This window comes from Tenrec ecaudatus, chromosome 10 (assembly GCF_050624435.1).
Source record: "Tenrec ecaudatus isolate mTenEca1 chromosome 10, mTenEca1.hap1, whole genome shotgun sequence".
Lineage (NCBI taxonomy): Eukaryota > Metazoa > Chordata > Mammalia > Afrosoricida > Tenrecidae > Tenrec > Tenrec ecaudatus.
Genome location: NC_134539.1, coordinates 123,742,000 through 123,762,477, shown reverse-complemented (window position 1 = coordinate 123,762,477; position 20,478 = coordinate 123,742,000). Strand labels below are relative to the sequence as shown.

Below are 20,478 nucleotides of genomic sequence, written 5' to 3'. Positions count from 1 at the left end.
TACTATCCAAGATATATTTTAAAAATCAAAACCCCAAACCCAAAAAACAAGTAAACAATAGAAAGTCACACCCAATTTTAAAAATGGGCACAAAGAATGGAGTATTCATGACGTGAATACTTTAACTAGTTAACAGTAATTGCTTCCTAAAGCTTAGCATTGTCTTATCTAGATAACAGAATACAAAGCAAGTCAGCTTGATAAGGAGCCTGATGCAGGGGCTACAGGACAGGCCTTGATAAGGAGCCTGATGCAGGCTACAGGACAGGCCTTGTGTTTGCTCCACCATTTGGCACATAACTAGCTCCCATTTAATAAATATTTACTTTTGCCTCAACGATACAGTCTTCAATGTGCAAATCTTAAACGGGGACCACTGTGACTGTTTACAAGATTATTGTGAGGATGAAGTCAAATTAAAAATACACACACACTCTATTTTGACATTTTCACAATCGAGACATTCAAAGAAAAAAAGGAGGTCACCCAATATCAACATTGTTGAGCTAGGTGTTCAGTAATACGTTCTTCAATTGAGTATACAATTAGAATAGCTCAAAATGGAAAAATAGACCAAGGTTTATTATGTACTTTTTCTGGTATTTTAACATCTATTAATTTAGTATGTTTTAGGTATTAAAATTCCATGGAAGATTAAACCCAAAGCCTGGACTAGTTTACCAGTAACACTCTCTCTCAAGGTTTTTCATCAAGCAACCTCAAATTGCAAAGGAAAATAAAAATATCCTCCCAGGAGCTTTGTGAGACTACCTAAGTAGCCTGAGATGTCTATGAGGCCTTACATAGCTCTTAAAAGTCTATCTTTATATTTCAATTCATTTATTCTACAATATGTGAATGTTTGCTTAAAATCTTTAAAGTGCTGTGCCAGTAAAATTATTCAAAAATTCCCACCCTGAAAAATGTTTGAGTCACGCAGATTCTCCAGGAAGGCACATCCTTCCAGAGTTATGCCACTGCTTGACTTCCTGGCGCAGTCTGGATTCTACACCGAAAACACGGGCTCCTGCGCAAACAGCCCTCAGGAAAACAGCAAGCATTGGAGCAACGCAAGGTCGGAATAGGGGTTAATCGGATAGCTAGTCTGGCTCGTTTCTTAACGCTCCGCTGTCGACAAAACAAAACTCTAAGTTACCACCAACTCGACTGAGGTTGACCAAACCGAAGCGCTCTCTTGGCATGGAACCCACTGCTCAACACCCAAGGGCCGGCAGCTCTTCTCCGCCTTTGCGGGAACCCTTCCTGTGGGCAACCCTGAGGGGATTTCCTCCAAGCAGGAGTCAGACAGCAGGGTTCAACAGCGTACGTACGTACGAGGCAAATAAAGCCCACTCCGACCAGTTCTGCCCTCCAGCAAACAGAGTGCGCGGTTCCGGAGTAAAACCCACCGCTGTGTCATTGTGGCTTCAAGAGCCCGTATCTTCCTGTGGCGAGCGCTTGAGCCACGCAGAACTTGTTTAAATGTTCCACAGATGGACTCGTTCTTTATCTGAGGGGTGCGACTTATCTGAGGGGTATGACTTGCAATATTTAGGGGCTTCCTTTAAGCTGGGAATAGAAACTCGGCATTTTCGGCAACAGGTAGGGAATACGTTTACCAGTCCCCCTCCCCCCACCCCCAAGAAATCCTACTCAGTAAATGCGAGGAAAGACCTCTGAAGTCACCATCCAAAGGGCCCCCCAGTTCCCTTCAAGGCCCTCTCTTTCAGAAGCAGGGATCCAGAAAGCTGGGACAGCCTCTTTCCAACTCCGTACCTCGAGAGGGTTCTTAAGTTTCCCGACCCCCTCCCCTCAGGAGCGGTGGAGCAGGCCCGGCCCGCCATGGAGATATTAATTGCTTACTTTTCCAGCCGCTTCTGAAAGTGGACAAGCCGCGAAGAACTAACGGTCTCCGAAACCTCCTCGCCACAGACGCGACTCGCGGCACGGCTGCGCACCGAGAGCTCCCCGGCTGGTGGGGGCGGCGGTGATGGCCCACAATTCCTCGCGAGGGCGGGAAAGGCGAAGGGGGAACACGAGGGGGGACACGAGGGGGGAGCACGAGGGGGGAACACGAGGGGGGAGCACGAGCGGGGAACACGGGGGGGAACACAAGGGGGGTCGGTTGTCGGAAAGAACCTGGAGCCTGGCGCTCGACCGTGTGGACTACTCCGCATGGTAGCACCTTCTCCTTGGCTTTGCGCTCCAGAACAACCGATAACTGGCTGGTGTACACGCATTACCTCTGGGGTGGCCCTTCCTCAACTTACACCAAACTGTCTAGGCTGGGAGGGAGGGAATGTGTCCGGAAAAGCCGTGCTTCATGCCACGGTGTTGATTCGGCACAAAGGAACCCTAGGGCAGGTTAGAACTGCCCCGAGGGTTGCCGAGATGGTAACTCATTTCTTCCCCAAGTGGCTGGTGGCTTTGAACTGCAGACCTTGAGCTTAGCAGCTCAATGCATAACCACCATGCCACCGGTTAGAGCGGCTTCGAAGAAGTCCTCAACAAGATGCATTGACACAGTGGCTGCAGCAACGGGTTCAAACCTAAAAACAATGGAAAGGATGGCGCTGGACGAAGCAGTGTTTCATTCTGTTGTACCGGGGGTCACTGAGGCGGAATCCACTTATTGGAACCCGGCAATACAGCAGGGCCCGTTGGGCCTGGCTTTCCATTTAAAAATAATCCCCACTCGTTTTCACTCTCAGGGCAAACGGTTGGTGGGAGGACGCTAAACGAGATCTGGAGGGATCAGGACACAAATGGGAGCCAAGAAAGCCAACGCACAGTCGAGCAGCGCGGCTCCAGGCCGCGTGCTCCCGCGCCGCCGGCCCCGCCCCTTCCGCTTGCGTCTGACGTCACGCGGCGCGCCGGGCGCCGACGTGCCCGCTGTGAGCGGCCGCTGGCTTGGCTGCGCAGACCCGCGCGCGGGCTTCCTTGCTTTGCAATGCAGCGCGATTTAGGGAGCTTCCCGCTGTCCCCGAGCGTGCGCGTGAAGCTGGTGTCCGCAGGTTTCCGGACTGCTGAGGAACTCGTGGGGGCGAGACCCTCCGAGCTCAGCAAAGGTAACGAGGGCCGCCTGAGGAGGCGCGCGGGTGGCGCCGCCGCCATCGCCCGCCTGCGGGTTTCCCGCCGGCGCTTCCAGAGCGCCGCTCCCCACGGCAGCGGTCACCACGCGAACGAAGGGCTCCGCGAGGCCACTTCCGAGGCTTTCTGAATGGTTAGCCCTGTGGTCGCGGGCACATTGACTGGTTATTTTGTTTGTTCAGAGCCTGCCGAGACTTATTATCTCAAAGACCCCTCTTTGATGGATTATGCCCACTCGATAGATGAGGAAGCGAGAGTGAGGATTTGGTCTCGGAAGCCCACCGGGGCCGTTCTGCCCTGCCCTGCAGGGTCGCTGTGCGTTGGCATCAATGGCAGTGAGGTTCGAGTTAAAGATGAGGAAATTGATGCTTGGTTGCTTACGTAGCCTGTTCAGTTAACTGGCTAGGAAATATTGAAGCCAGCATTGGTACCCGTACTGATCGTCTAATTCTCTGTTGGAGATAATTTAAAGTTTGAGGAAGACAGGATCCCTGATAGGACTAGAGTGGGGCAGGCATTGTTTTAAATCTGGATAAAACAGTGGGGAAAAGACACCTCACACACAATTTCCTCCAGGCCGCACCCCACCTCCATCCCAGCATAAGTATACAGAATTGGAACTACACAGAATTCATCCAGAGTCATACAGTAAGTGGTGCAACAGGATTTGCCAACCTCAGCAATCTTAATCCCGTGTTCATTCTCTGAAATTAGATAGGATCTTAGTTTCTTACACCGTTGTCATTTGTTAGCACCACATTCATGGTCCATACCGCCAACAGCAGTGATTGTGAGGATGCCACCGGATGGGGCAAGCTGACTGTACAGCACCCAACAGCAAAGCACCATTACCAAATCGAACATCCAACCATCAAACGCTAATACCCTCACCGTTATTTCTTCAATTATCTGTTTTTTTGGTAGTTACCATCTTTCTTCGGCATAATTTCATTCATAACTATGTAGTTGAGGAAATGTGAATTGTTTAAGATGGTTGTACAATTAGTGTTAGTTGGATTGATAACATGAATTCCACACCAGTGTTTCCATGGAAATTTTTTATAATGCATCATAGTTGTGCCTTGTTTTAGAAGCTAAAGAAGTGATTTCCATTCATTCAGAAAATAATTCATTAGCACTATATGAGAGCAAGATAATTTTGTCATCATAAGACCAAAAGAAATAGTGAAAGTACTGCTAGTATGTTTTTCTCCCTTTGAGAGTCTTGTCTACCTCAGAAATGCTTCATTTATATTGGAAGTAAACAGTGAATTTTTTGCGTTGAAGACTAAAACAACAGACAAATGCATTTCATTCACATTATATTTTCAACATTTTATTAATATGAGTATAAATTTTATTGTAAGCCTTTAATATTAACATTAATTAATAAACTTGATTAACTAATAGAACATCATATTTTTCTCTATTTTTGGCATTACTCTTGTTACCTAAAAATTATTGATGAATAAAGACAATCCACCTGAGTACTAGATGGCTTTACATTCTTTTTTTTCTTTTTTTATTAGGGGCTCATACAACTCTTATCACAATCCATACATATACATACATCAATTGTATAAAGCACATCCATACATTCCCTGCCCCAATCATTCTCAAAGCATTTGCTCTCCACTTAAGCCCTTTGTATCAGGTCCTCTTTTTTTTTCCCCTCCCTCCCCGCTCCCCACTCCCTCATGAGCCCTTGATAATTTATAGATTGTTATTTTGTCATATCTTGCCCTATCCGGAGTCTCCCTTCCCCGCCTTCTCTGCCATCCATCTCCCAGGGAGGAGGTCACATGTGGATCGTTATAATCAGTTCCCCCTTTCCAACCCACTCACCCTCCACTCTCCCAGCATCGCCCCTCACACCCCTGGTCCTGAAGGTATTGTCCCCCCTGTGCCTCCAGCTCCCATATGCACCAGTGTACAACCTCTGCCCTATCCAGTCCTGCAAGGTAGAATTCGGATCATGGTAGTTGGGGGGAGGAACCATCCAGGATCTGGGGGAAAGCTGTATTCTTCATCGGTGCTACCTCACACACTGACCCGTCTCCTCTCCTAGACCCCTCTGCGAGAGGATCTCCAGCCGCCGACAAATGGGCTTTGGGTCTCCACTCTGCACTTCCCCCTTCATTCACTATGGTTTTATATATATATATATATATATATATATATATATATATATATATATATATATATATATATATATATGATGCCTTATACCTGGTCCCTTTGGCACCTCATGATCGCACAGGCTGGTGTGCTTTTTCCATGTGGGCTTTATTGCTTCTGAGTTAGATGGCCGTTTGTGCTTTACATTTTTAAAATCATTTTTGTCCTATTTTATTTTCAGAAGTTGGGATCTCTAAAGAAGAAGCCTTAGAAGCATTGCAAATCATAAGAAGAGAATCTCTGACAAGTACAGCAAGATGTGCTGGTCCATCTGAGTCGGGCAAGAACTGTACAGCACTGGAACTGCTTGAGCAGGAACACACCCAGGGCTTCATAATTACCTTCTGTTCGGCACTTGATCATATCCTTGGGGGAGGAGTACCCCTAACAAAAATAACAGAAATTTGCGGTGCACCAGGTGTTGGAAAAACACAATTATGGTAAAATAAGATGTTCTTCTCTTACGAGTAGGCTTAATGTTTTATGAAAGTAATAGAGTTGTGCTGTGGGTCTTTAGTCAGAGTAAAAAACTCATTAGATATGCTTTTTATTTTGTGAATATCAAACAAAATAAGTCACCTTTGCCATTAATTCTGTACCCCATTTTAATAAATAAATACAATTATTTTACTATTCAATAATGTTTCCCATGAAGCCAGTAGTGTGGCCATTAAAGTAGACAGACACTCTTGCTTAATTACATACAAGGGGGTACCCCAAAAAAAAACAACGGAATTTTATTTTCCCCAAAGATATGTTTTAAATTTTTTTACCAAAAAACCCTTATCACCTTCAAAGTATTCTCCATTACACTTGATAACATTTGTCAAATCTGCGATTCCATTATTGGAAATATGTTTCAAACTCATCTGTTTAGATGGCTGTCGTCAAATCACTGATTATTTATGCCTCAATTGGCGGAAACAAAAAGAATTCACATGGAAAGAGGTTAGGCTAGTAAGGTGTGTGGAGCAAGAGAGGGATGCTGATTTTTTTGTCAAAAACTAACACAGAGATGGCTGTGTGAGCAGGTGTATTGTGGCAAAATGAGTCCCTCGTCTGCCACAATCCGACCTTTTTTTTGCCCCACACTGTTACACAGTCTTTTCAGAACCTCTAAATAGAAAGCTTGACTTAACAATCTGACCTGATGGGAGGAAGTCCAAATGCACTGCCAAGGCAATATTTTCGTCCATTCAGCAAGTTGACTGACATCCAGAAAGAGGTTTGTTATCCATCAAAACTTCACCTATTTTGAAACGAGAAAACTACTCGTATACTTGAGTTTTCCTTGTAAGCTGTGCTCAACATTACAACAGTTAATATGGCATTTTTCCCAAGCAGGAAACAAAATTTCACAGCCACACAGTTCTCTTAAATTGGCCATCACGGAAAACGAGGTTTGAGTGAAACTGCTTTTATGACTGTGACCAGAGAGAACTTTCACAGGAGATGCCACTGGGTGCACTAACTCGGAGTGAGTTGCTCAGTGCTCGCCTAGCAGGGAAAAATGTGTGCTATGAAAGCTTAGCCCAGCGGAGCTTTTCCCGTTTTTTGTTGGTTTTGTTTTTTTGGTGCTGCTCGTATATTTATATATAGATATATTTGATGGCCAAATGTCTCAAAGTGGATTTAGATATAATAAAAGAGTCCATTTCCAAAAGCCAAAGACTGAAATCTCCGGGTAGCTTCTAGTCCAAACATCAGTTGCTTCGCATATGCGAGTATCTGAGTACGATATACTTTCTTTGAGAAGTAGGAGGGCAAATCAGATCAGATAGCTGCTTTTTCTATGAACTTGACCTGTGTGCAGTGCCTGAGTTGCTTTTTCTGGTGATCTCCAAGCTTTAAATTTTCTTGTTCAAGACATCTGAGAGACTGGAAGCAAGGGCTGGGCACAGATTGCTCTTTTCCTTTAGAACGGCCCCCTTTCCTTTCCCCTGCACAGGGAATGAGGATCACAGGAAGGGGGCAGGGTTGGACCGCTGTCTTTGTAACTAAACGAGATTCTAGACTTCATTGGCAGCCCCTTAGTAGGCATTTTTGGCAGACAATAGGAACTTTTCTTTGGGCAGGTAAAACTCTAAAAGTATTCCCTATAAACTATTCCCTCAACTGTTTACTCTTCACACAACATTCTCCTCAGGAGAAGTCATTGCATGTTTTCAGGTGTGACTGACAGGCAGTCCTACCTTATAATAACTGAAATAGTCTTATTCCTGTATGAAGGCAGTTTTAATTTGGTGGTATTGGTTTAAGAGAGTTGAACTCTTGAAATCCTTTGCTAAATCAGGCATGGCGAATGAGTTTTAGACAGCTTTCTATTAGTGGCATGAATGCCACCCTTTTATTTTTTAAATCATTTTATTAGGGGCTCATACAACTCTTATCACAATCCATACATACATCATTTGCGTGAAGCACATTTGTATATTCATTGCCCTTCTCATTCTCAAAACATTTGCTCTCCACCTAAGCCCTTGGCATCAGCTCCTCATTTTTCCCCTCCCTCCCTGCTCTCTCCTCCCTCATGAGTCCTTGATAATTCCTAAATTATTATTTTGTCAAATCTTGCACTGTCTGACATCTCCCTTAACCCACTTCTGTTGTCCGTCCCCCAGGGAGGAGGTTATATTTAGATCCTTGTAATTGGTTCCCCCTTTGCACCCCACCCTCCGTCCCAGCATCGCTACTCACACCACTGGTCCTGAAGGGATCATCCGCTGTGTATTCCCTGTATTTCCAGTTCTTACTTGTTCCAGTGTACATCCTCTGGTCTAGCCATGTTTGTAAGGTAGACTTAGGAGCATCATAGTGGGGGGGGGGGAGGAAGCATTTAGGAACTAGAGGAAAGTTATGTTTCATTGTTGCTACATCGCACCCTGACTGACTCCTCTCCCTGAGACCCTTCTGTAAGGGGGTGTCCAGTGGCCTACAAATGGGCCTTCGGTCTCTACTACACACTCCTTCCCTCCCCCCATTCTCTGATATGATTTTTCGTTATGATGATACCTGATCCCTTCCACACCTCGTGGTCAAACAGGCTGGTGTGCTTCTTCCATGTGGGCTTTGCTGCTTCTGAGCTAGATGGTTGCTTGTTTATCTTCAAGCCTTTAAGACCCCAGACACTATATCTTTTGATAGCCGGGCACCATCTGCTTTCTTTTTTTTTAAAAAATTAATTAATTAATTTATTTTAACAATTTATTGGGGCTGATACAACTCTTATCACAATCCATACATATACATACATCAATTGTATAAAGCACATCTGTACAGTCTTTGCCCTAATCATTTTTTTTCTTTTCTTCTTTTACATTTTATTAGGGACTCATACAACTCTTACCACAATCCATACATATACATACATCAATTGTATAAAGCACATCCATACAATTGTATAAAGCACATCCATACAACCATCTGCTTTCTTGGCCACATTTGCTTATGTACTCATTTGTCTTCAGCGATCATATCTTGGAGGTGAGCACACAATGATAGGATTTTTTGTTCTTTGATGCCTTATAACTGATCCCTTCAGAACCTCGTGATCACACAGGCTAGTGTGCTTCTTCCATGTGGGCTTTATTGCTTCTGAGCTAGATGGTCACTTGTTTACCTTCAAGCCTTTAAGATCCCAGGCGTTATATCTTGATAGCCAGGCACCATCAGCTTTCTTCACCACATTTGCTTATTCACCCGCTTTGTCTTCAGCAGTTATGTCAGGAAAGTGAGCATCATAGAATGCCAATTTAATAGAAGAAAGTATTCTTGCATTGAGTGAGTATTTGAATGGAGGCCCAATGTCCTTCCGCCACCTTAATACTAAACCTATAAATATAGGCACATAGATCTATTTTCCCATCCTCGTACAAATATATTTGCATATGTACATGCCTTTATTTAGACCTCTATAAATGCCCTTTGCCTCCTAGCTCTTTCCTGTATTTCCTTTGACTTTCCTCCTGTCTCACTATCATGCTCAGTCTTCCTTCATTTGCGTTTCAGTAATTCTTGGTTACATTATCCTTGATCACGCCCTACCAGGCCTCCTACACCCTCCTCACCACCGATTTGGATCACTTTGTTCCCTTGTCCCTGGGTTTAACACCACTACCTTTCTCCCCACCTCCCCCTCTCCCATGCCCCCCCCCCCAACTGACGGTCCCCTTGTTTTCTCCTCCAGATTGTTCATCCAGCCTATCTTATTTAGACTGACCTGCGGAGATGTACAAAAGCAAGACAGCAAAACCAAGCAACAATATAGAACAGAACAACAAACCAGTGACAAAACAACAAGAAAGAAAAGCTTGTAGTTATTTCAAGGACTGTTTGTTGGTCTTTAGGAGTGTTTTCTAGTCCAGTCTGCTGGGGCACCACGCCCTGGCCCCAAAGTCCCACCTTCCGCATTCCCTGCGGACCTTGCTGCTGCTTTCTCTTGCTGTTCTGTTGCACCCCCTTAGTGTTTTGCCTCGGTGTGGCGGGATCAGATCGGGTGCAATTTCCACACTGTGTCTCCGGTGTTGTCCCCTGTAGAGCTATGGGTCAGTGAGGGGCGTCATGTCTCATAGTGGGACCGGCCATGTGGTCCTCTCTGTAGACTGGCTGCTCTGAGTGGGAACATCGTCCTCAAGGCCTGGTGTCACCTTTTTAAATAAAAACATTGTAAAATATAACAAAAAATAGACAATTTCAACTTTTTTTTCTAAGTACACCTTTGATTTTTATTAATCTATCAGGTTGACAAACATTTTTTTGGACCAAGCCAGATCATAAATATTTTTGGCTTTGTAGGTAAGATAGTCTCTCTTGTGAGGACTTATTTCTTATTCTGTAGCTTGAAAGCATACAAAAACAATCTACAAATGAGTAAACCTGACTGTGTTTCAATAATTGGCAGGTTGAATTTGACCCATGGGGCCATAGTTTGCCAACCTTTGATCTAACTCTTTGTTTCCATCAGTAATGTTATAAAGCTAATTTCTAAAACTATGGATATAAAGATCAATGCTGATTTACAAAAAGTAGAATTGTAAGTTATAGCAAAAGCAAATCCTTGAGTTCTTTTAATGTTAGAAAAAAATAATGGAAGTCGCTTTTGGCATGGTTTTAAGTTTCTTGAGAGAAAGTGGGCATCTGATAATTCATCTTAAATTCTTAACATGAACAAACTGGCTGTGATAGTAGGGAGATCTTTCTGAGCAAATAAATGAATGATAAGAACCCTGAATGCTAGCCAGATACCAACCTGAACAAATTGTAGACCAAATTCAGTTTTTAAAATCTTTTGCCCCTTTGTGCCCTGTTGTTTCCAAGGATCACAGATTAGATGCCCTGAGTTTAAAAAGAAGAGAAAAAGTAAAATTTCAGCTGAAGACCGAACAGGAACCAGAAAGCTTTAGGGTAGAGGATGATTTTACCATCTCATTTCAACCATTGGCATGTGTATAATTAGCGCCTTTTATAATGTTCCACATGTGCAACTATCACCACTGTTCATTTACAAAGATGTTCACCACCCTTAACAAACTCTCCACACCTGTTAGACAGTCCCTTTTTTCTTCTACTCAGTCACCCCTGATAACCACTGAGAAACTTTAGTCTCTATAGAAAGTATGTCCCTTTGTACCTGACATTATTTTTAGCATATTGTTTAAAAATGTGTCCATGTTATAGCATGTATCATAACTCCTTTTTCATTTATGGCTGAATAATCTATATTTGTATATCACGTCTTATAGTTATCTATTGATGGATACTTGTATTGTTTCCACCTTTGGGCTACTATGAATAATGCTACAGTGAAGGTCGGTATATCTGTTTGAATCCCTGCTTGCAATTTTTTCAGGTATATACCTAGATATAAAGTTGCTGAACCATATGATAACTCTGGATGTTGCAAACAGTTAATGCTTGAGGTATTAACCAAAAGATGTGGTTTGAGTTCACCCAGAGGTGCTCAGGTAAAAGGCCTGGAGATCTGATCCCAAAGAGCCATTAAAAACCCTGTGAAATGAAGTTCAACACAGTAACAACATCGCTTTTGTTACTCATGATCTAAGATTTTCCACACCCCCCCTCACCTTGTTAAAAATAAATCGGTTTAGTTGTTATCAGAGGTTAATAAGAGCATTTCAGATCATTGTAGTATCTAATACTCCATTTTTTCTCTTTAAATTAAAGTTGTAAAGTGTACTAAAAAGCACAGAAAACACAGTTTAATGAAGAATTATAAAGTAACCCACTGCGTGAAATTATCAGTATCCTCAGAAGTCCCCTAGGAACCTTGACCAGCCATAACCTCTCCCTCTCTGTAAGTTAACTATTCTGACTTTTTTGGAAAGGAGTTTCCTCATTTTGTCTTAAAATATACCATTCGTGTTTGGTTTCTGTTTTTAAAATCACTATAACCAGTTGCTGTCGAGTTGATTCTGACTCCGGCGGCCCTTTATGAGGTACATGTGATGGGGTAGCAGTGTACTTCACAGTGGATTCTGACTGCAGCCTTCAGAAGCAGGTCACCAGGCCTTTCTCCCGAGGCACCTCTGGGTGGGCTTGAGGTACTAACCTCGTGACGCTTAGTTATTTGCATCACCTGTTCAGCAGCATTACCTTCCGTTTAGTACTAGGTAATATTCTTGGAGAAAGTTGGAGTTTTGTACTCCTGAAAAGAGTTACAGTCTTAGAAATTCACAGGGCCAGTTGTGCCCTGTCCTGTAGGGTCACCATGAGTCAACATCAACTTGTGATGGCAGTGAGTTCGTTTTCTTTGCTTAATATTCTTGGGCATGGACTTTATTAATTATTCTAAACTATATAAAATTATTATTTTTTACCTCAGTATTATTAAGTGGTATAATATTTTCTACATCTTTCCTAATTCTTTGGAAATTAGTTGTAAACAGGAGTCCTTTCCTTTTTTAATACCCCAAAATAATGTTGCACTGATAAAATACGTAATGTTACCTAATGGATCTGGAGTTTGAAAACAGTGCCTTCGGTAATCACATTTATGATTCCATTATTTGACTTCTTCTCTCGGCAGCATGCAGTTGGCAGTAGATGTGCAGATCCCAGAGTGTTTTGGAGGAGTGGCAGGGGAAGCAGTTTTTATTGATACAGAGGGAAGTTTTATGGTCGACAGAGTGGTAGACCTTGCAACTGCCTGCATCCAGCACCTTCACCTGATAGCAGGAACTCACGTGGGAAGTGGTAAGTCAGCAAATGATTTTTGTTTGTTTTCAAGAGTCTTGAGAAGACAGTGATTTCTTTCTGCTATGCCACATGATAGAGCGTGTTTCCATTCTGTCCCTTTGTAGCTCCACTTTCCAATCTAGGGGTGTGGATGCCATGCTCCAGCTGTGTTGAACGCATACATCATGTTGGCATGTCATCAGCCGTCCAATGCCAACTGCAGCAGTCAGCTCACGAGGGCTGCACACCGGACTATAGCAGTCCTTGACTTTCAGGCACTGAAGTCTTTAAGAAGGGTGGCCAGTGGATCCCTGAATTCTTGGTGTGCCCTGCTGCCTTTGTGTTCAGTGTCAGTTCCATGACATGTCCCAGAATTTTATTGTAAAACCTGTGTTGTTGTTGTTGCAGAGAATATGCACAGCCAAACATACTACAGCCGTTTTTACTTGCACTGTTTGATCATGGAGATAGTGATCATTACAGAAACTGCTTCCTCTTGTGTTCTACGAAAAGCTTACTACAAATAACTGCCCCAGTATGACTCAGAGGAAGTAGCCCAATACAGGTATCTTAGACTGCAGCAGGTCTGTTTGGGAGCAGACAGCCTCATCTTTGTCCTGTGCAACAGCTAGTGGGTTTGAACTACAAACCCAAACCACAGTGCTACTAGGGCTCCAGGGTCAGGCACTGACCTTCCAAATTCCCATTCTTTGCTTCAGAAATGATTGAGTTGCTTCTCCCCACTGATCAATTAGAAATAAAATGCTTGTTAACCAAATTTTGGTTAGTGTTTTCTCCCTCCCCCAGTCTTAGCCTGAGCAAGCACACAACCCCTTCCCTAGTGGTCTTCTAGAGACTAGACTAGCCTCTGTAAACCTTCTGACTTACCTGATGAGTCATCGCCTCATATCACATCTCCACACCAATTTAAAATTTTCATTTTTAATCATAATAAGTAGATATTTAAAAAGCCAATAAGAAAGAGTAACAAAAGACATATTAGGGGGTGCCCCACAAAAACTGGAATTGCTCTGGGCCAAGCAGAGCTTTCGTAGTAAGCATTTTTCCTGCTAGGCAATCTTCGAGCAACATGCTCCGAGTTAATGCACTCAGTGGCGTCTCCTGGGAAGGTTCTCTCTGGTCACAGTGAACTTTTGTTTGTTTGTTTTGTTTTTTGTGAATTTTTTTGTATAAGCAGTTTGTCTTGATCCTCGTTTTTTGGTGATGGCCAATTTTTTTTTTTTAACAATTTATTGGGGCTCATACAATTCTTATCACAGTTCATACATATACATACATCAATTGTATAAAGCACATCTGTAGTCTTTGCCCTAATCATTTTTTCTCCTCTTTTCTTTTTTTACATTTTATTAGGGACTCATACAACTCTTATCACAATCCATACATATACATACATCAATTGTATAAAGCAGATCCATATCATTCTCAAGGCATTTGCTCTCCACTTAAGCCTCTTGCATCAGGTCCTCTTTTTTTTTTTTCCCCTCCCTCCTCTTTCCCCCCTCCCTCATGTGCCCTTGGTAATTTATACATCGTTATTTTGTCATATCTTGCCCTATCCGGAGTCTCCCTTCCCCCCCTCTCCGCTGTCCCTCTCCAGGGAGGAGGTCACATGTGGATCCTTGTAATCAGTTCCCCCTTTCCAACCCACTCACCCTCCACTCCCAGCATCGCCCCTCACACCCTTGGTCCTGAAGGTATCATCCACCCTGGATTCCCTGTGCCTCCAGCCTTCATATGCACTAGTGTACAACCTCTGCCCTATCCAGCCCTGCAAGGTAGAATTCGGATCATGGTAGTTGGGGGGAGGAAGCATCCAGGGTCTGGGGGAAAGCTGTGTTCTTCATCGGTACTACCTCGCACCCTAATTAACCCATCTCCTCTCCTAAACCCCTCTATGAGGGGATCTCCATTGGCCGACACTTGGGCCTTGGTTCTCCACTCTGCACTTCCCCCTTCATTTAATATGGTATATATATACATATGTACATATACACACTTATATCTTTTTTTTTTTTTTGCATGATGCCTTATACCTGGTACCTTGGCACCTCGTGATCGCACTGGCCGGTGTGCTTCTTCCATGTGGGCTTTTTTGCTTCTGAGCTAGATGGCCGCTTGTTCACCTTCAAGCCTTTAAGACCCCAGACACTATCTCTTTTGATAGCCGGGCACCATCCGCTTTCTTCACCACATTTGCTTATGCACCCATTTGTCTTCAGCGATCCTATCATGGAGGTGTGCAGTCAATGATATGATTTTTTATTCTTTGATGTCTGGTAACTGATCCCTTTGGGACCACTTGATCACACAGGCTGGTGTGTTCTTCCATGTGGACTTTGTTGCTTCTGAGCTAGATGGCCGCTTGTTTATCTTCAAACCTTTAAGACCCCAGTCACTATCTCTTTTGATAGCCGGGCACCATCAGCTTTCTTCACCACATTTACTTGTTCACCCACTTTTGCTCCAGCCGTTGTGTCGGGAGAGTGAGCATCATAGAGTTCCAATTTAATAAAAGAAGGTATTCATGCATTGAGGGAGTGTTTGAGTAGAGGCCCAAGGTCCTTCCGCCACCTTAATACTTGACCTATAAATATAGACACATAGATCTATTTCCCCATCCTCCTATATATATTTGCATGTACTTGTCTTTGTCTAGACCTCCATGAATGCCCTTTGACTCCTTGCTCTTTCCTCCATCTCCCTTGACTTTCCTCCTGCCCTACTACCATGCTTCGTCGCCACCTGGGCTAGAGTATACCTCTTCTCTAAGCAACCTTACCTTTGATCATTTCCCACCAGGCCTGCCACTCCCCCTTCTCTACCATTTGGGGTCCCATGTTTTTCCCTTGTCCCTGGGTTTGTTAACACGGTGATGGCCAATTTAAGAGAACAGTTTGTGGCTGTGAAATTTTGTTTTCTGTAGAGTAAAAATGCCACAAAAACTGTTCTGATTTTGAAAGCAACATCTAAGTACAGCACTATTGGAAAAACTAAAGTATACAAGTGGTTTTCTTGTTTCAAAAGGTGAAATTTTGATTGATGACAAACATAGTTCTGGACGTCCATCAACTTCCCGAAATAGTGAAAATGTCAACTCGCAGTGTATTTGGAGTTCATTCCACCAGGTCAGACTGTTAATCAAGATTTCTATTTAGAGATTCTGAAAAGATAACCGTGTATGAAAAAAAGGCCTGATTTGTGGCAGACCGGGCGGACTGGTTTTGCCACCATGACAATGCACCTGGTCACGCAGCCATCTCAATGCACCAGTTTTTCGCAAAAAACAACATGCCTTTCTTGCCTCAAGCACTTTACTCACCTGATCTGGCTCCTTGCGACTGCTTTTTGTTTCTGCAAGTGAAGAAGGACATGAAAGGACAGCGATTTGACAAAGTAGAAGAGGTGAAGAAAAAACGAGGGAGGTGCCATCCAATCAGATGAGTTTGAAAAATGTTTCCAAGAATGGAATTGCAGATTTGACAAATGTAGTAAATGTAATGGAGAGTACTTTGAAGGTGATAAGGTTGTTTTATAAAACAATTAATTACACAGTTTGGGGAAAAGAAATCCATTTTTCAGGAGGTTGCCCTCTCTTGTGCCACATTGGAAAAGAATATAATGCCCATCATTACCCTGCTTATCCATGTAACAAACTCTTTTTTCCCCTACCTTGTTACAAGAAAAACCCTGTCTTGCCTAACTTTTCAGCAGCTTGGTGGTGGTATGGTCAAAACTTTCCTAGCGCAGTAAACTATGTTGCCCATTGCAATAGTCCCTTTCCTTCCTTCCTATTTAAGTCTGAATTGTTTTTCTTTATTTAACTAGTCCACTTTCACCATGAACGTAGCAGCTCAAGCACGTAGGAAACATGAAAACTGTATCCCTGTGCTATGTATGCCCTCCCTATTCACAGTAAGATTTCCTGATACTAATAATAAATTTTTAATTCTTGAAATATTAATCATCAGTTGAATGAAACATGAAAATTAAATATCCAGCTCATCATTTATTTAAAAGGACTACCAACATCTTATAAGAAGTATTTTTTTTTTAGAATGACGATGGCAACAAATGTACAGATGTGCTTCATACAATGGATCTATGTATGGATTGTGATAATTCTACAAGTCCCCAGTAAAATAATTTTTTAAGTGCTTTTTTTTAACTTCTAGAGAAAACATACACATCCAAAAATAAAATGGTCAAATCAGAAGCTATTAACTTAGAGGAAAGAGCTGGGAGTCAAAGGGCATTTATAGAGATCTAGACAAAGACATGTATATGTGCATATATATATGAGGATGGGAATAGATCCATGTGCCTATACTTATAGATTTAGTTTTAAGGTGGCGGAAGGACATTGGCCTCCACTCAAGTACTCCCTCAATGAAAGAATACTTTGTTCTATTAAACTGGCATTCCATGATGCTCACCTTTCATCACAGTCGCTGAAGACAGCGGGTGCATAAGCAATTGTGGTGAAGAAGTCTGATGGTGCCCGGCTGTCAAAAGATACAGAGTCTGGGGTCTTAAAGACTTGAAGGTAAACAAGCGGCCATATAACTCAGAAGAAATAAAGCCTACATGGAAGAAGCACACCAGCCTGTGATATCACGAGGGCCTGAAGGGATCAGTTATCAGTCATCAAAGAACAAAAAACCATATCATTGGGTGCACACCTCCATGATACGATCGCTGAGGACAAACGGGTGCATAGCAAATGTGAAGAAAGCCGATGGTGCCCGGCAATCAAAAGATACAGCATCTGGAGTCTTAAAGGCTTGAAGGTAAACAAGTGGCCATCTAGCTCAGAAGCAACAGAGCCCACATGGAAGAAGCACATCAGCCTATGCGATCACGAGGTGTCGAAGGGAGCAGGTATAAGGCATCATCAGAACAAAAAATCTTACCATAGTGAATGAAGGGGGAAGTGCAGAGTGGAGACCCAAAGTCCGTTTGTCGGGCCGATGGAGATCCCCTTGCAGAGGGGTCTAGGGGAGGAGATGAGTCAGTCAGGGTACAATGTAGCGCCGATGACAAATTTAGCTTTCCTCTAGTTCCTAAATTCCCCCCTCCCCCCCCCCACTGTCATGATCCCAATTCTACCTTGCAAGTCTGGATAGAGCAGAGGTTGTACACTGGTGCAGATAGGACCTAGAGGCACAGGTAATCCAGGGCAGATGATACCTTCAGGACCAGGGGTGTGAGAGGTGATACTAGGAGGTTAGAGGGAGAGTGGTTTGGAAGGAGGGAACCGATTACAAGAATGTACATGTGACCCCCTCCCTGGGGGACAGACAACGGAAAAGGGGGTGAAGGGAGACGTCGGACAGGGCAAGATATGACAAAATAATAATTTATTGGGCTCATGAGGGAGGGGGAAAAAAAAGAGGTCCTGATGCAAAGGGCTTAGGTGGAGAGCAAATGCGTTTAAAATGATGAGGGCAATGAATGTACAGAAGTGCTTTACACAATTGATGTATGTACGGATTATGATGAAAGTTGTATAAGCCCCTAATAAAGCGTTTTAAAACAAAAGAAGCTATTAACTTTATAAGTAGTTAAAATGAAAGAGCTTAAATACATACAGCTTTAATTATACAGCATAAAAGGCTACTTGCTATAAAAAGTTGAACTAGCAAAAGTTGCATGGATCCACAATCGGTACTCATAGAAGCAGCAGTTAAGAGAACAAATGGCACATTGCATTAGGTAAATCTGCACAAGATGCTGCATAAAACCTAGTAAAGTGTTGAAAAGTAATGATGCTACTTTGAGGACTAAAGTACGCCTGCCAAGGACTAAATGCCCAAGCCATGGTATTTCCAGTTACCTCATACGCATGTGAAAGTTGGACATTTAATAAGGAAGACCAAAGAAGAATTAATGCATTTGAACTACAGTGTTGGTAAAGTCTTGACACTACTGTGAACTGCTGAACACAACAAATCAGTCTTGGAAGAAGTACAGCTTGTATGCTCCTGAGCGGCATGGATGGTGATGGAAATGTTATCAGGAGAGCTCAGTCCCTGGGGAAGGACGTCATGCTTGGTAAAGTGGAGGGACAGTGCAGAAGAGGAAGCTCTCGACAGGATGGACTGACACCGTGACTGCAGTAATCGGCTCAGACATACCAACTGTGAGGATGGCACTGGGCTGAGCTACATTTCATTCTCTCGTTCATGAGTCAGAACCAACTGGATGGCACAGAACAACAAACACAGACAGGTGATGCTGTCCACAACTAGGGAAGCTCCCCTTACTTCTCTTTAGGGCTGTGACCTGACCAGGAATGCTGCATCCCACTCTAATCCCCTCGCAACAAACTGGCTGGTCACATCCGATGGGGTGATGCATCATTGTATACCTGCTAAACCACTGAGAAGGACAACCCAGCCAAATTGACATTTATTTTAGGGCACACATTTCAATCCATGATATTCTACCCTTTGGTTCCCCCCAAATTCGTGTCCCTGACACATGTAAAAGCTATCCATCCCATCCTGTCATCCAAAAAGTTACAAGCCAAATCTAAATTCCATCCGGGGGTAAAATTCTTCATCTGTGAAATCTAGAATATAGGCAGGATAGGCACAGTATGTTAGACTGGGTTGACTAGAGAAACAAATCCAGAGATACTTGTGTAAGAGAGAGCTTTATATCAAAGAGCAATTGTATATTGAGAAAATATCCCAGCTCAGTCCAGATCAAGTCCATAAGTCCGATATTAGCCCTTATGTCCAATATTAGTCCATAAATTCCTCTTCAGACTCAGCACATTCAATGATGCCGATGCAGGAAGATCACAGGCTGGTGGGTGAAAAGTCTTGTGGATACAATGCCGGTGGAAGCATGTAAGTGCTGTTGTGGGTCTCCACGTGGCTCCTCCTGCTCTCAGTGTCTCAACAGCAGGAAAGTGAAGCAGAAAGAGCGCGTGTGACCTGCCTCCAGGGAGAAAGGAAGTTGCCAGACTTCTCATGAGGCCAACCCACAAGGAAGCAGCTCCAGGCTGTGACCTGATTGACAGGCTGGACTCCACCCCTACACTTATTTATCAAGTTGACCTGAAATTATGTAACTACCACACACAAGTAGACAATTATACTAGAGATGAGAGGAATTAGGGGGAAAGAAGAGATAAGTATCAAGCAAGCCTGAAACCTCTTCAGTCTTGAAAGCAATCTTATGTTCTCTGAGACCATCTAAGAGGGAAGACTTGCTTTCTCTGTTCACTCTGGGGGAAGATCTTTGATTCCTTTAAACAAATGTAGGCTCAGCATCCCTTGGCGATCTCCAGGTGTTGGGTTCTCAGTTCAGGGACCCAGCATCCAAAGAATGGACTCTGCTTCTGGCTCATCTTCCTTGGTCCTGAGGTCCCTTTTCTCTGCTTGTTTCTCTCCTTTTATCCCCTGTAAGGAGCCGTGGTGTCAGTGTATTACACATTGGACTGCACACAAGGTCGGTAGTTTGAAACCACCAGTCACTCTGGAGGAGAAAGATGAGGCTTTCTACTCCCATAAACGCTACACTGGCAGAAACCCACAGGAGGAGTCCTACCCTGTCTTACAGGGGTGACTGAGGCAGAATCAACTCAATGGCAGTGAGCTGGATTTTATTTTTTTAGCTCTTGTATGATAAAAGAGGATGTGGATCACACTCTAGGGAAACTCTCCGTATATTGGAACAAGGCTACGTCTTGAATAGGGTGGCACATCCCACCCTAACCCCTTACAATTGATTGACCCATCATAATACATCGTGAGTTACATCATTACAAACGGCCACATTATCTTTTTATAGCAACCAAACCACTGAGAATTATGGGCCCAGCACGCTTCGCTGCGCGACTCTGCAATCTACCACTGAGAATTATGGCCCAGCCAGATTGACGTGCTTTGGGAGGACACAGCTCAGTCCATTGCATGTGCTTTTACGGCAGTGACCTTCCCAAAACAGAGCAGTTGCTGAGGCTGCTACGTACAGTCAGCAACC

The 20,478-nt window shown here is 43.4% G+C and overlaps 1 protein-coding gene across 2 annotated transcripts in view; it reads left to right on the top strand.

Annotated features, from left to right (window-relative positions):
• Positions 1-2,893: 2,893 nt before the first annotated feature.
• The window catches only part of RAD51C (RAD51 paralog C), a 48,688-nt gene continuing 31,103 nt past the window's right edge, over positions 2,894-20,478 (top strand). For both annotated transcript variants that reach the window (XM_075561526.1, XM_075561524.1), the window contains exons 1-3: positions 2,894-3,068; positions 5,450-5,708; positions 12,314-12,480. In XM_075561526.1, the coding sequence (XP_075417641.1) occupies positions 2,951-3,068; positions 5,450-5,708; positions 12,314-12,480 (544 nt within the window). In that variant the 5' untranslated portion in view covers positions 2,894-2,950. The remainder of the gene's footprint in view (positions 3,069-5,449; positions 5,709-12,313; positions 12,481-20,478) is intronic.